Genomic DNA, 16,671 nt, shown 5'->3' with positions numbered 1-16,671 from the left:
TGTAGTAAAAGTCTAAGCTCCACAGTAACCTTCTCATATGTTGTACTATAGTGATGTTACATTTGATACCGGAGCTCCGAGGCATGCGTCGAAATCACAGAGCAGTCTACTTGAAAGCAGTGTGCCGATGCCTGTATCACTTTATCAGAGGCACGAGATCAATGATGTCCTAAGCTTTGTTTAGTTGAACAACCAACTGACTGGTTTGCTATTGCTTTTGGTTGAAGACAAAAGGCTACACTACGTGCAATATTTGCCACTAGTGTACGCTGTATTGAGTAAAGCCTTGAATAATGAACCTACAGTATTTCAACACAATACTTCAGGTAGCTTTGTTTCCCATCACTATTGTACTACAGCAGAGTAGTGCTACATTCAGAAGCCTATTTCTGCCCAAAACAGTCCAACTGGACTCGGGGCCAGGGGTCCCCTTCACCTGTCGGACATCTCCTTCCACTTGGTGAGCATCTTCCTGGCCCTCATCTCAATAGGCAGGTCCAGCCGCTGGCAGATATAGCCCACCACCCCCTGCTCCTCCAGTAGTAGGGGTACTCTGTAGATGGACGACACATCTGCCACGCAGATCACCTGGGGACAGGGAGAGAGAAAAGCATAAGAATCGGATTACGTTTTTTCAAAAGTATATGATATGTTGCTGGTTGACGTTACATTCACTTTTTTCTGGGTTGTGTTCATTTAGGCACGCAACGGAAAACGGAAATTCGTCACGGACAGAGAAGGCCTTACCTGCGTGGGCTCTACGTGACAAAACATGGAGATCTTCTCTTTGACAGCGTTCTCCAGAGGTGTCGCACAGCGGCACATGATCTGAAAATACATTAGGAGAAGCATATAGTTAGCCAATTCCAAGAGTCCCAAGGCAAAAGGATGAGGGAGTATCTAACTCACCAGATCTGGAGAGAGTCCTAGTCCACGGAGCTCTCGGACACTGTTCTGAGTGGGTTTCGTCTTCTGTTCTCCTGTGGCACTGGGCTAAAGGCAGACAAATGACATTTCAGTTCTCAGTTAAGCATCATTGTAAAACCTTTTACTTGAAACACAACTGATGTACTTTTGAGACGAAGTTAAAGTGTTCATGATGTTTTACAATGCTTATGTAAGAGACTGTGTTTTGATTAAATTGTATGTGTGTATGTACTAATTCAGTAAAGGGCTGACAATGTTTTGGACATTTTTGGTACTACAGATGTGCTTTGTCACAACGCTGAAATCGTCTTTCAAACAAGCCTTACTCTGCGTGTGTGTGTGTTAAAGCTCTTACCTGTGGGACTAAGCTGACATGAATGTTGCAGAAGTTATCCCTCTTCACCTTGAACTGGAACTGTCTAAAGGCCTCGATAAATGGCATGCTCTCAATGTCTCCCACAGTGCCTCCCAACTGTCAAAACAGGACACAGCCTGAGACCTCAACATTCACTAGGCAAAAACGCAAGAAACCATCTGAAAAGGTTAGGTACTATCTGAACTGCTCAATTTCCATTGCACAACATTTTGAAATGTTTTGCTACAGTGTGCCCTAATGAATATGACCCATATTATGGCTGAAAACAGACACCAATAACAACTTCATGGGGACAATCACAATGGCCTATAATGAATGACCCATAATAAGACAAACTTGACTACGCTGTGGCTCGTACCTCTATAACACAGACTTGTGGCTCCACCCCATCGTCATCCACTGAGATCTTGGCCTGCTTCACCACCCACTCCTGAATGGCATCTGTGATGTGTGGCACCACTGAGATAAGAGAGAAAACATCAGCAAAATAGAATCAGCATCCACAGAAACAGCATAGAAAAAAGGACAATGGAGAGACCCTTACAAATCAACACAACAGCTAGGAGTGATGTCAATAGGTTTCCAGGTGTTGCCCTAATCCCAATGCCCCTTGCCTTGCGGAGAACCCTTGTTCTCTCGCTCACCCTGTACAGTTTTGCCCAAGTAGTCTCCCCTCCTCTCCTTGTTGATGACAGACTGGTAGATTTTGCCCGTGGTCAGGTTGTTGTCCCTGGTTAACCTGATGTCCAGGAAGCGCTCGTAGTTTCCTAAATCCAGGTCCACCTCACCTCCATCGTCCAACACAAACACTTCACCTAGATGGGTGATGCAGCTCAAGTCAATTAGATAGGCATGCATTGGCCTAGCCCTCACAGATTAAATGCTTTAGTCTGAGAGAACTCACCACCCAAATGCACTCACCATGTTCATAAGGTGAGAAGGTGCCAGCATCAATGTTGATGTAGGGGTCGATTTTGATGGCAGTCACATGCAGACCACAGGACTTCAGGATTAAGCCCACACTACTGGCAATGATGCCCTTGCCAATTCCGGATATGACACCTCCAGTGACCAAGATGTACTTCATAGTGGCATGTGAAACCTAGAAACAAAAATAGAAGATGACAATCAATGTTAGGTTAGTGCTGAGCGATTAACCGAAATGTCTGTTATTGTACAGTTTTTAAAACAACTGAGACGTCGGTTCAATAGTTTTTTTCTGTGACCTCAAGGTTGGGACAGGGATCAGAAAACCAGTCCGTATCTGGTGTGACCATCATTTGCCTCACACAGTATCTCCTTCGCATAGAGTTGATAAGGATGTTGATTGTGGCCTGTGGATTGTTGTCCCACTCCTCTGTGCAAAGTTGCTAGATACTGGCGGGAATTGTAACACTTCGATCCAGAGCATCCCACACATGCTCAAATGGGTGACATGTCAGGTGAGTATGCAGGCCATGGAAGAACTGGGACATTTTCAGCTTCCATGAATTGTCTATAGATCCTTGCGACATGGGGCTGTGCATTATCATGCTGAAACATATGATGGCGGAGGATGATTGGCATGACAATGTGCCTCAGTATCTCGTCTGCGCATTCAATTTGCCATCGATAAAATGCGATTATGTTTGTTGTCCGTAGCTTATGCCTGCCCATACCATTGCCCCAAAGTGGCGGTTGGGTTCTCGGTTCACAACATTAAAACCACTCGCCATCTGCCCCGTACAGTTGAAACCCGTATTCATCTGTGAAGAGCACACTTCTCCAGAGTGCCATTGGCTATCAAAGGTGAGCATTTGCCCACTGAAGTCGGTTACGACCCCGATGAGGACGACAAGCACGCAGATGATCTTCACTGAGACGGTTTGTGCAGAATTTCTTCAGTTGTGCAAACCCCGAGTTTCATCAACGGTCCGGATGGCTGGTCTCAGACGATCCCGCTATTGAAGAAGCCAGATGTGGAGATCCTGGGCTGGCATGGTTACACGTGGTCTGCGGTTCTTGCAGACATTCCTGCAGTCAATATGACAATTGCACACTCCCTCAAAACTTGAGACATCTGTGGCATTTGTTGTGTGGCAAAACTGCACATTTTAGCGCAGCCTTTTATTGTCCCCAGCACAAGGTGCACCTGGGTAATAATCATGCTGTTTAATCAGCTTCTTGATATGCCACACCTGTCAGGTGGATAGACTATCTTGGCAAAAAAGAAATGCACACTAACAAGGATGTAAACAACTTTGTGCACCAAATTGTGTGTATATGACATTTCTGGGATCTTTTAATTCAGCTCATGAAACCAACACTTGTTGCATTTATATATTTGTTATATATTAGTTTAGCACAGAAAACGTGCTCATTAACTACAATGACCAAAATCCATTGCGTATCTACTTTTCCGGTCTGTGTGGTGGACAGATCGAGAGGGATAGAGAGCAGTTGCTTCGAGAGGTACCTAAGTGATTGATAGTTGGTACGCAGCATTCATAAAATGATGCCTTATTTACATTGAAGAACTACTAAAATAGTGTTTTTGTCAGACAGCATAGGCAGCAGCAGCTCTATAGAAATGAGATTATGACTTGAAGTCATCATAATAAAGTCATCAAATAAACCGAAATGTAATAGACACAATTTAAATATTTTATTAAAGTAATGTGAATAAATGATGGTTAATAAGTGAGAAATTAACCATCACAAGCCATTTATTATTTGTTTTATTCTGTGTTAAAGCATTCAACCCACAAAATGGATAGTGCTTTCAATGTTTAAAACCAACAATCTTATGAAACCAAAAACCGGGATTATTTTTTAATAATAGAACAGAAAAACGAACAGACCTCAATTTTTTTATCGCTCAGCACTACTGCCGATAAAGATTTTACTATCCTACCTCCTACTATACTAGTCTAAGCAGTTTTAGCCAACATCTGTTTGGTGAGTAGGTCTAGGCTTAATGATTCTGATGAAAATACGCTTTATCAAAATAATGCTTTTGCATATTTTCAGTGTGGAACCCGTCTATGTTTAGGGGGGGTTATAGCCTAGGCTAATCAATTCTAAATGGCACTAGCAGTTTGCAAAGTCCTAAATTGAAAATAGACGGCATGCAATTATTACCAAATCCAAACTCATTGTTGTGACACATACACTATATATACACAAAGGGACATCCCTTCAAATTAGTGGATTCGGCTATTTCTGCCACACCCGTTGCTGACAGGTGTATAAAATCGAGCACATAGCTATGCTATCTAATAGCATAGCAGCACTGTAGAAACTATTACACTCAACGGAACAACTTGATTAGTGTAGTGTCAACAACGCAGCCACTGCCAGCTAGCCTACAAAGTCAACAACGCAGCCACTGCCAGCTAGCCTACTTCAGCAGTACTGTATCATTTTAATAATTTTAGTCAATAAGATTCTTGCTACGTAAGCTTAACTTTCTGAACATTTGAGACGTGTAGTCCACTTGTCATTCCAATCTCCTTGCATTAGCGTAGCCTCTTCTGTAGCCTGTCAACTATGTGTCTGTCTATCCCTGTTCTCTCCTCTCTGCACAGACCATACAAACGCTCCACACCGCGTGGCCGCTGCCACCCTAATCTGGTGATCCCAGCGCGCACGACCCACGTGGAGTTCCAGGTCTCCGGTAGCCTCTGGAACTGCCGATCTGCAGCCAACAAGGCAGAGTTCATCTCAGCCTATGCCTCCCTCCAGTCCCTCGACTTCTTGGCACTGACAGAAACATGGATCACCACAGATAACACTGCTACTCCTACTGCTCTCTCTTCGTCCGCCCACGTGTTCTCGCACACCCCGAGAGCTTCTGGTCAGCGGGGTGGTGGCATCGGGATCCTTATCTCTCCCAAGTGGTCATTCTCTCTTTCTCCCCTTACCCATCTGTCTATCGCCTCCTTTGAATTTCATGCTGTCACAGTTACCAGCCCTTTCAAGCTTAACATCCTTATCATTTATCGCCCTCCAGGTCCCCTCGGAGAGTTCATCAATGAGCTTGATGCCTTGATAAGCTCCTTTCCTGAGGATGGCTCACCTCTCACAGTTCTGGGCGACTTTAAACTCCCCACGTCTACCTTTGACTCATTCCTCTCTGCCTCCTTCTTTCCACTCCTCTCCTCTTTTGACCTCACCCTCTCACCTTCCCCCCTACTCACAAGGCAGGCAATACGCTCGACCTCATCTTTACTAGATGCTGTTTTTCCACTAACCTCATTGCAACTCCCCTCCAAGTCTCCGACCACTACCTTGTATCCTTTTCCCTCTCGCTCTCATCCAACACTTCCCACACTGCCCCTACTCGGATGGTATCGCGCCGTCCCAACCTTCGCTCTCTCTCCCCGCTACTCTCTCCTCTTCCATCCTATCATCTCTTCCCTCTGCTCAAACCTATCTCCTGATTCTGCCTCCTCAACCCTCCTCTCTTCCCTTTCTGCATCCTTTGACTCTCTATGTCCCCTATCTTCCAGGCCGGCTCGGTCCTCCCCTCCCGCTCCGTGGCTTGACGACTCATTGCGAGCTCACAGAACAGGGCTCCGGGCAGCCGAGCGGAAATGGAGGAAAACTCGCCTCCCTGCGGACCTGGCATCCTTTCACTCCCTCCTCTCTACATTTTCCTCCTCTGTCTCTGCTGCTAAAGCCACTTTCTACCACTCTAAATTCCAAGCATCTGCCTCTAACCCTAGGAAGCTCTTTGCCACCTTCTCCTCCCTCCTGAATCCTCCTCCCCCTCCCCCCTCCTCCCTCTCTGCAGATGACTTCGTCAACCATTTTGAAAAGAAGGTCGACGACATCCGATCCTCGTTTGCTAAGTCAAACGACACCGCTGGTTCTGCTCACAGTGCCCTACCCTGTGCTCTGACCTCTTTCTCCCTCTCTCTCCAGATGAAATCTTGCGTCTTGTGACGGCCGGCCGCCCAACAACCTGCCCGCTTGACCCTATCCCCTCCTCTCTTCTCCAGACCATTTCCGGAGACCTTCTCCCTTACCTCACCTCGCTCATCAACTTATCCCTGACCGCTGGCTACGTCCCTTCCGTCTTCAAGAGAGCGAGAGTTGCACCCCTTCTGAAAAAACCTACACTCGATCCCTCCGATGTCAACAACTACAGACCAGTATCCCTTCTTTCTTTTCTCTCCAAAACTCTTGAACGTGCCGTCCTTGGTCAGCTCTCCCGCTATCTCTCTCAGAATGACCTTCTTGATCCAAATCAGTCAGGTTTCAAGACTAGTCATTCAACTGAGACTGCTCTTCTCTGTATCACGGAGGTGCTCCGCACCGCTAAAGCTAACTCTCTCTCCTCTGCTCTCATCCTTCTAGACCTATCGGCTGCCTTCGATACTGTGAACCATCAGATACTCCTCTCCACCCTCTCCGAGTTGGGCATCTCCGGCGTGGCCCACGCTTGGATTGCGTCCTACCTGACAGGTCGCTCCTACCAGGTGGCGTGGCGAGAATCTGTCTCCTCACCATGCGCTCTCACCACTGGTGTCCCCCAGGGCTCTGTTCTAGGCCCTCTCCTATTCTCGCTATACACCAAGTCACTTGGCTCTGTCATAACCTCACATGGTCTCTCCTATCATTGCTATGCAGACGACACACAATTAATCTTCTCCTTTCCCCCTTCTGATGACCAGGTGGCGAATCGCATCTCTGCATGTCTGGCAGGCATATCAGTGTGGATGACGGATCACCACCTCAAGCTGAACTTCGGCAAGACGGAGCTGCTCTTCCTCCCGGGGAAGGACTGCCCGTTCCATGATCTCGCCATCACGGTTGACAACTCCATTGTGTCCTCCTCCCAGAGCGCTAAGAACCTTGGCGTGATCCTGGACAACACCCTGTCGTTCTCAACTAACATCAAGGCGGTGGCCCGTTCCTGTAGGTTCATGCTCTACAACATCCGCAGAGTACGACCCTGCCTCACACAGGAAGCGGCACAGGTCCTAATCCAGGCACTTGTCATCTCCCGTCTGGATTACTGCAACTCGCTGTTGGCTGGGCTCCCTGCCTGTGCCATTAAACCCCTACAACTCATCCAGAACGCCGCAGCCCGTCTGGTGTTCAACCTTCCCAAGTTCTCTCACGTCACCCCGCTCCTCCGCTCTCTCCACTGGCTTCCAGTTGAAGCTCGCATCCGCTACAAGACCATGGTGCTTGCCTACGGAGCTGTGAGGGGAACGGCACCTCAGTACCTCCAGGCTCTGATCAGGCCCTACACCCAAATAAGGGCACTGCGTTCATCCACCTCTGGCCTGCTCGCCTCCCTACCACTGAGGAAGTACAGTTCCCGCTCAGCCCAGTCAAAACTGTTCGCTGCTCTGGCTCCCCAATGGTGGAACAAACTCCCTCACGACGCCAGGACAGCGGAGTCAATCACCACCTTCCGGAGACACCTGAAACCCCACCTCTTTAAGGAATACCTAGGATAGGATAAAGTAATCCTTCTCACCCCCCCCCTTAAAATATGTAGATGCACTATTGTAAAGTGGCTGTTCCACTGGATGTCATAAGGTGAATGCACCAATTTGTAAGTCGCTCTGGATAAGAGCGTCTGCTAAATGACTTAAATGTAATGTAAATGTCTATCTCTATAGACAAACATTGTCAGTAGAATGGCCTTACTGAAAAGCTCAGTGACTTTCAACATTGCACCTTTCCAACAAGCCAGCTCATACATTTAGAGCTTCCATGGTCAACTTTAAGTGGTGTAATTGTGAAGTGGAAACATCTAAGAACAACAACGACTCGGTCGCAAAGTGGTAGGCCACACAACCTCACAGAAAGGGACCGCCAAGGGCTGAAGCGCATAAAAAACGCCTGTTCTCGGTTGCAACACTCACTACAGAGTTCCAAACTGCCTCTGGAAGAGATGTCAGCACAATAACTGTTCATTTGTAGCTTCATGAAATGCGTTTCCATGGCCGAGTAGCAGCACACAAGCCTAAGATAACAATGTGCAATGCCAAGCAAAATATCAGTCTCAACGTCAACAGTGAAGAGGCGACTCCGGGATGCTGGCCTTCTAGACAGAGTTCCTCTGTCCAGTGTCTGTGTTCTTTTGCCCATCTTAATCTTTTCTTCTTATTGGCCAGTCTGAGTTATGGCTTTTTTCCCCTTTGCAACTCTGCCTAGAAGGCTAGCATCCCGAGGTCGCCTCTTCACTGTTGACGTTGAGACTGGTGTTTTTAATGAAGCTGCCAGTTGAGGACTTGTGAGGAGTCCGTTTCTCAAACTCTAATGTACTTGTCCTCTTGCTCAGTTGTGCACTGGGGCCTCCCACTCCTCTTTCTATTCTGGTTAGAGACAGTTTGTGCTGTTCTGTGAAGGTAGTACACAGCGTTGTACGAGATCTTCAGTTTCTTGGAAATGTCTTACATGGAATAGCCTTCATTTCTCAGAACAAGAATAGACTGACGAGTTTCAGAAGAAAGGTCTTTGTTTCTGGCCACTTTGAGTCTGTATTCGAACCCACAAATGGTGATGCTCCAGATACTCAACGAGTCTAAAGGCCAATTGTAATTGCTTCTTTTCAGCTGTGCTAACATAGTTGCAAAATGTTTTTTTAATGATCAATTAGCCTTTTAAAATTATAAACTTGGATGAGCTAACACAACGTGCAATTGGAACACAGGAGAGATGGTTACTGATAATGGGCCACTGTACACCTATGTAGATATTCCATTAATAATCAGCCGTTTCCAGCTACAATAGTCATTTACAATATTAACAATATCTACACTTTATTTCTGATCAATTTGATGTTATTTTAAATAGACAAAAAAATGTGTTTTTCTTTCAAAAACAAGGACATTTATAAGTGACCCCAAACTTTTGAATGGTAGTGTATAGTGCACTTGATTTGCTCATCGGTCCCACTGGGAAGGCAGAGATTGAACCTTCAGACACATTAAATTAGTCAAAATGGGAACACCAACTATCTGGTGCGGAAGGCAGCTGAATCGTGCACCTACCGCCCACAGCGCTAGATGAAAAAATACAAATTGGAACACAAGACTTCAGCGTTTTTTTCCCCCCAGAAATGTTTGGCGATCGACTATGAATGTCTTAGAGATCAACCGGTTGGTGGCCAACGGTGTAGAGGGAACGGTCAAAATGCAATTGAGTGAGACACGGAGGGGAAAGGGAATTTAGGGAGCTGTGTGATGCTTGCCTTTTTTGTTGTGGTGCGCAAACCATGTACAACTGGAACACATTACATTTACATTTACATTTAAGTCATTTAGCAGACGCTCTTATCCAGAGCGACTTACAAATTGGTGCATTCACCTTATGACATCCAGTGGGACAGTCACTTAACAATAGTGCATCTAAAACTTAGGGGGGGGGGTGAAATTACAAATTTTGGGGGGGACAAAGCCACAAAGCACATTCCACCAAATAGTTTTATAGTATTTTTTTTAATCTCTGGTTAAAGATACACTATGCAGAAATCGCTCCGCCATTTCCTGGTTGCTAAAATTATAATAGTTTGCCTAATTTCAGTTTGTGGCAAAACAAGCAATGTTTAGTGTGAAAGATATTTTCCATAACCAAAAATATTGTATTTTCATCTGTTTGAAACTGGAGTACAAAACTAAGTAAAAGACAAAAAAAAAATGAAGTACGGGAAGCATAAAAATAGTGCAAATAGAACAGATTTACTGCTTCTTACATTCTGACCACAAATAAATGAACACATACATGTTATGCACCCACTCTGCTCGCGAGCATCTGCGTAGCCAGGCGCTAAAATAGAATTTGGTTCTAAACTCAACCAAAAAAAGAAACGTCCTCTCACTGTCAACTGTGTTTATCTTCAGCAAACTTAACATGTGTAAATATTTCTATGAACATAAGATTCAACAACTGAGACATAAACTGAACAAGCTCCACAGACATTTGACCAACAGAACTTGAATTGTGTCCCTGAACAAAGGGGGGGGTTCAATATCAAAAGTAACAGTCAGTATCTGGTGTGGCGACCAGCTGCATTAAGTACTGCAGTGCATCTCCTCCTCATGGACTGCACCAGATTTGCCAGTTCTTGCTGTGAGATGTTACCCTACTCTTCCACCAAGGCACTTGCAAGTTCCAAGACATTTCTGGGGGGAATGGCCCTAGCCCTCACCCTCCAATCCAACAGGTCTCAGATACGCTCAATGGGATTGAGATCCGGGCTTTTTGCTGGCCTGTCTGGCAGGAAATTACGCACAGAACGAGCAGCATGCCTGGTGGCTTGGTCATACTGGAGGGTCATGTCAGGATGAGCCTGCAGGAAGGCTACCACATGAGGAGGATGGCTTCCCTGTAACAACAAGCTCAGTCCATGATGCTGTGACACACGGCCCCAGACCATGACGGACCCTCCACCTCGATCCCGCTTCAGAGTACAGGCTTTGGTGTAACGCTCATTCCTTCGACGATAAACGTGAATCCGACCACCACCCCTGGTGAGACGAAACCGCGACTCGTCAGTGAAGAGCACTTTTTGCCAGTCCTGTCTGGTCCAGCGACGGTGGGTTTGTGCCCACAGCCGACGTCGTTGCTGGTGATGTCTGGTGAGGACCTGCCTTACAACAGGCCTACAAGCCCTCAGTCCAGCCCCTCTCAGCCTATTGCGGACAGTTTGAGCACTGATGGAGGGATTGTGCGTTCCTGGTATAACTCGGGCAGTTGTTGTTACCATCCTGTACCTGTCCCGCAGGTGTCATGTTCGGATGTACCGATCCTGTGCAGGTATTGTTACACGTGGTCTGCCACTGCGAGGACGATCAGCTGTTCGTCCTGTCTCCCTGTAGCGCTGTCTTAGGCGTCTCACAGTACGGACATTGCAATTTATTGCCCTGGCCACATCTGCAATCCCCATGCCTCCTTGCAGCATGCCTAAGGCACATTCATGCAGATGAGCAGGGACCCTGGATATCTTTCTTTTGGTGTTTTTCAGAGTCAGTAGAGAGGCCTCTCTAGTGTCTTAAGTTTTCATAAGTGTGACCTTAATTGCCTACCGTCTGTAAGCTGTCAGTGTCTTCACAACCGTTCCACAGGTGCATGTTCATTAATTGTTTATGGTTCATTGAACAAGCATGGGAAACAGTGTTGAAACACTTTACAATGAAGATATGTTAAATAATTAGGATTTTTCCGAATTATCTTTGAAAGACTGGGTCCTGAAAAAGGGACATTTCTTTTTTTGCTGAGTTTATTTGTCACGCTCAAGTCCTGCTTCTTCCATCTCCTCATTGGTTTTTAGGAGCATATACCCACGTGGCTGATTGAAAGATGAACACTCCAGTCGGTTGTGGTAATGCACCTTAAAGTTGGTTGCCAACTGCCATATAAAGTCAAAATAAGAAGAAGCCCGAAGGAGGAGAGATGACTAGAAACAAATTCAGTTTACTGGTTTATCTGTGGATTAATTGTCATAGTAGAGTACCTTATGCATGAGGCAAAATAACAACCCAATTTTTATATCCCGGGACCAATTAGCTAGCAACAGCAAGTTAGCCCTCTAAATTGCCATTCATGTTTAATGCTTTTCGACCTGTCCCCAAATTAATAAAATTGGTTCAGAGTTTGTTTTGATATTTCAACATGCATGTGGGGGGACTAAATCAACGTGCATGTGTGGTCTGGTCAGCATGTAAAGTTGAACTTCATTCTATTTTTGAATCATGATGCACTGCAAGTTCCGCCTCTCCCATCTCCTCATTGGTTTTTCGAGGGCATTTACCCACATGGGTGATTGAAAGATGAACAGAGTTCCACACACCAGTCCAGTTGGTGGCAGTAATGCACCTTAGTTAGTTGCTGAAAGGGGAGTGATTACTAGAAACTAAGTAGGTTTCCCCTTTTATCTGTGGATTAGTTAGAGAACACATGATGTCATGTGTCAAATTATACAAAGATTCAGAAAAATGGAACATGTGCATTTCAATGTTTAAATCACAAGACAAATGAGCTAGCTAGCTCGCTAAATGTCCATGAATATTTTGGCCTGTCCCCAAATTAATATAGTTGGTTCAGAGTTCATTTTGATATTTCAACTTGTGTGTCCTCATCGCATCTGGTGTGGATGGCCAAAATCACCATGCTCGCGATGGTGGACGCACGTGTAGACTTACTTTCAATTAGAATGACAGGACCTGTAACTCACATTTCTATGTGAATTTAGTCAGGTTGCACAAAAAGTTACATATTGCAGCTTTAAAGATTGAGTTTTGATATCTGTTCGAGTACTCATGCCCATCCCTAACATGTTCCCCACCTTCTCACCATTAAATATAGTTAAGGAGGAAATCAACGCCTTTGCAGTCTGAAATTAGATTGTTTTGGTTATGAACTGGTGCAAGTGTATTGCCGGCTGCATACATAGTGAAATGAAAGCAATCTGCCGGCCTTTCGACTAAAGCAATTTAAGGCCGGAGAAACATTAATCAAATGAGTTATGAATAGAGATCAACCGATTAATTAGGGCCGATTTCAAGTTTTCATAATTTTGGATGCCGATTACATTGCAATCCACGAGGAAACTTCAAGCCTATCAACTCCCAAGATTAGGCTGGCAATACTAAAGTGCCTATAAGAACATTCAATAGTCAAAGGTCTATGAACTATAAATGGTATAGAGAGAAATGGTCGACACGTCATAATTCCTATAATAACTACAACCTAAAACTTCTTAACTGGGAATATTGAAGAACTGGGAATATTGAACCACCAGCTTTCACATGTTCTTATGTTCTGAGCAAGGTACTTAAATGTTAGCTTTTTCACATGGCACATATTGCACTTTTACTTTCTTCCCCAACACTGTGTTTTTGCATTATTTAAACCAAATTTAACATGTTTCATTATTTATTTGAGACTAAATAGATTTTATGTATGTATTATATTAAGTTAAAATAAGTGTTCATTGTTCATTCAATATAGTTGTAATTGTCATTATATATCAATTGGCCGATTAGTCGGTATGGATTTTTTGGTCCTCCAAAAACATTGGCGTTGAAAAATCATGATCGGTCGACCTCTATTAATGAATGATATAAATGGCGAAGTACTTGTTGTCATAATACACCATAAGTTTGATTGATCGAGGCAATTCGTTTCCCCCGACATCTTAGTCTTCATTTAAATAATGTAACGTTAGCCTAATGCCGCATTCAAACTAAACTGGGAACTCGGAAATATCCGACCTCTGTCCGATCAAGACAACTGGAAACTCGGAGGGGGAAAAAAATCTGTTCGACTGTGAAAAATCGTGTAACACTCACCCAACTCGGAATTCTAAATCGGAAACCTTTCTCGAGCTCATACCTTCCGACCTGAACAGCACTGTAATGATTTGACCTCATTTACCACTCGAATCTTCCCGAATTCCCAGTTGTCTTGAAAGCACCATAACATTCAATCATGTCATGGTAGCTGTAATACACTCACCGTAGTGTTTGGATCTCTTCTATTACATGAACACCGTTCATGTTTGTATGTTCACTTCTAACTACTATAGTGTTCTATGTGGCTGTAGTTTATTTTGTCTGGAGCTCGAGACGGGTTGTTCACCCAGTTTCAACTTGTCACAATTGCGGAAATCCAATGGCGGGAAATAAAAATGGCTCTACAGTTGAATATTAATTGCGAATTCCTCATGGCAATCACATCGTTTCTGTTTCGATCGTTTTGTTTATACACTAAAATATAAGTCACATGATATGACAAGTATAGCCAGCCAGGTTCGCTGCTTCTTACATGATCTCGCTAGCTAGCGATGTAAAATGACTTTATCACTACTGGGAGAGTCCATTAACATTGCAACAGTAGACCTCACTTGATCAAACTACAATACTAATCCGTAGCTGTCTTGCTAACTATCTGGTGGAGTTAGCACAGCAAACTCGTAGCTAGCTTCTACTCGATTTGAACTCGCCGAATTATACAAATACAGATTAAATCGTTCACACAAGCCCCAGGAGGATCACACATGTAATGATGTATTCTGTATGTATTCTGTGTCATGCACGATATTGTTACTACTTGCCTGCGCACGTTCTTCTGTGTTGGTACACGTGTGGCGTAAACTGACACAAAAGAATACTTCGCAGACGCAAAAACAAGGCAGAATTGAATGCAATGATTTACATATTACAAAGTGAAAAGAGTTGACGTTGCATGCAGATCAGCCAAATGGTGTACAATTTGCTGCGCACTGCACAGTAAACACTCATGAGAAGGACTTTGAGCAACGTCACCACCTCTTCATCGTCACTGTTGTGTTTGCGGTAGAAATGGGTACTTGCTTGGAGAAGGCACGACAAAGAGGGAAAGAAGGCTGGGTTTAAGGGCCCACACGCGTTTATCGAAGGAAGAATGATTACTGGGTAACTCTGTTGACATTAACCAAATTGGAACTGTGAGTAATACCACGAGTACAGTTAATGTACTGCCACGAGTAAATGTACCGTTCGAACTACAACCGATGAACACTTGCCAACAACAAAAGGAAGTAAATAGATTTGTTATTCTGTTAACCACCACCGCTACCTCAGCCGAGCGTAGTTTTCCGTCGGAGTAATCATCTCAAGGTTCACTGTTTGTTTTATTGGTCACATTACTACTTGTGTTATCTAATTTGTGTTCTTTTTTTTTTAAATGCCGGAGTTCGTTTTCAGTTCACTCGATATCGTTAGCCTGAATGCTAGGGGTTTGAGAAATCCTACAAAAAGGAAAGCTTTTATTTTTATATTGTAAACGCAGTAGCGCAGATTGTGTCATTCAGGAAGGAAAGTGATTTTAAACTTTGGAAAGCACAATGGGGAGATATGGCCTATTTCAGTCATGGATCAAATCATTCTGCTGGTGTTTTGACACTTATTCACAAGTTTAAAGGTGACGTTCTAGAATCCACATCTTCACAAGACGGGATATGGGTCATAGTAACTGTTAAACTTGACAATGCTATTTTCATCATCTGTAATGTATACGGACATAACTCACATACTCCTAATAAGACCCTTTTTACCCAATTTACCAGGAAAGTACAGGATTTAAGCAACAAATACTCAGAGGCTTTTCTAATTATTTCAGGGGATTTTAATGAAACACCTGATGCATCTGCTGATCGTTTTCCTCCTAGAACGAGTCAAAGCCCTCAAGATAGTAACATTATCGTTACATTATGCAATGATCTCTGTGTTGAGGATGTCTGGCGTTATTTCAATCCAAATGCAAAGGGTTATACCTGTACCAACAACTATGTCACGTAAATCTAGAATAGGTTTATTCATAATGCCCCTCTTTTTGTTAAAATGTATAGATGTAGATCATCAGTTGGCTCCCTTTTCTGATCATCACTTGATTTCCCTGAATTTACAAGCTACTCAAAAATCAAAAGGTACTCGAGGTTATTGGAAATTAAACAACACACTTCTTAAAGATACTACTCTCATTGAAAACATCAAATCATTAGCTGAATATATTTTTGCTAGAAAAGACTTGGGTCATGGAAGTAGATGGGAATTTTTCAAATATAAAGTGGCCATTAAACTCGCCAAAGAGCTGATGCAATTAAAGAGCCTAGAGAAAAGGAGCTGATGAGCAAGCTTGACAGTTTTCTAAAGAAATATTATCTATCTGAAGAAGAGGAGTCTGTATTCAAGTCTTTACAACTATAATTAGGACAGCTTTACACAGATTTGGCAAAGGGTGCCTTTGTAATTTCAAGAGCATAATGGATTGAAGAGGGGGAATGAAACACTAGTTACTTTTTTGCACTTGAAAAGAGAAACCACAAAATAAAATCTATAACTGCACTCAAAATTAACTATGTTTTATGCAAAGATCCCATTAAAATATCATAATTTGTCAATTCCTTTTATGAAAACCTTTACAGCTCTCAATTTCAGGAAGATGGTTGTGAAAGCTACATTTGCCACATTCAGAATTCTGGCCATGTAATTGAGGATGATTTCCACTCATTTTGCAATTCACCTACGTCAATTGAAGAAATTAGAGGTTCTGAATTCAAAGAAAAAAGGGAAATCACCTGGCCCTGATGGCCCTGTCAGTTGAATTCTATAGACAGTTTTGGGGGTTACTAGAAGACCCCATTTTCAATATGTTTCAAGATTGCGTTAAAAATGGGGAAATGGTCTCCACTATGAAACAGGGCCTTATTTCATTGATTCCGAAGCCCGATAAAGACCCTTCTCTTATAGACAATTGGAAACCAAATGCTTTATTAAATATTGATTACAAATTGATTGCTCTGGTTTATGCCAACAGATTAAAGAAAGGAATAGATACCATTATAAATGAGACTCAAACGGGACTTCTGAAGGGCCGTCACATAA

General features: G+C 43.7%; 1 protein-coding gene across 3 annotated transcripts in view; it reads right to left on the bottom strand.

The window, feature by feature from the left end:
* The window catches only part of ctps1b (CTP synthase 1b), a 29,225-nt gene extending 14,356 nt beyond the window's left edge, over window positions 1-14,869 (bottom strand). Inside the window, exons 1-8 of one of the 3 annotated variants that reach the window (XM_046333690.1) lie at window positions 14,361-14,869; window positions 2,225-2,405; window positions 1,948-2,118; window positions 1,662-1,762; window positions 1,283-1,399; window positions 910-993; window positions 748-828; window positions 437-588 (exon numbers count right to left, since the gene is read on the bottom strand). In XM_046333690.1, coding sequence (XP_046189646.1) covers window positions 437-588; window positions 748-828; window positions 910-993; window positions 1,283-1,399; window positions 1,662-1,762; window positions 1,948-2,118; window positions 2,225-2,390 — 872 coding nt within the window. In that variant the 5' untranslated portion in view covers window positions 2,391-2,405; window positions 14,361-14,869. Of the gene's footprint in view, window positions 1-436; window positions 589-747; window positions 829-909; window positions 994-1,282; window positions 1,400-1,661; window positions 1,763-1,847; window positions 1,880-1,947; window positions 2,119-2,224; window positions 2,406-13,762; window positions 13,895-14,360 lie in introns of those variants that run through there. The other 2 variants (XM_046333691.1, XM_046333692.1) reach the window with 2 other exon arrangements.
* Window positions 14,870-16,671: the final 1,802 nt, after the last annotated feature.

This window comes from Oncorhynchus gorbuscha, unplaced genomic scaffold (genome assembly GCF_021184085.1).
Source record: "Oncorhynchus gorbuscha isolate QuinsamMale2020 ecotype Even-year unplaced genomic scaffold, OgorEven_v1.0 Un_scaffold_5:::fragment_6:::debris, whole genome shotgun sequence".
Lineage (NCBI taxonomy): Eukaryota > Metazoa > Chordata > Actinopteri > Salmoniformes > Salmonidae > Oncorhynchus > Oncorhynchus gorbuscha.
The sequence above is the reverse complement of the archived record's forward strand: the minus strand, read 5'-3'. Positions and strand labels throughout refer to the sequence as shown.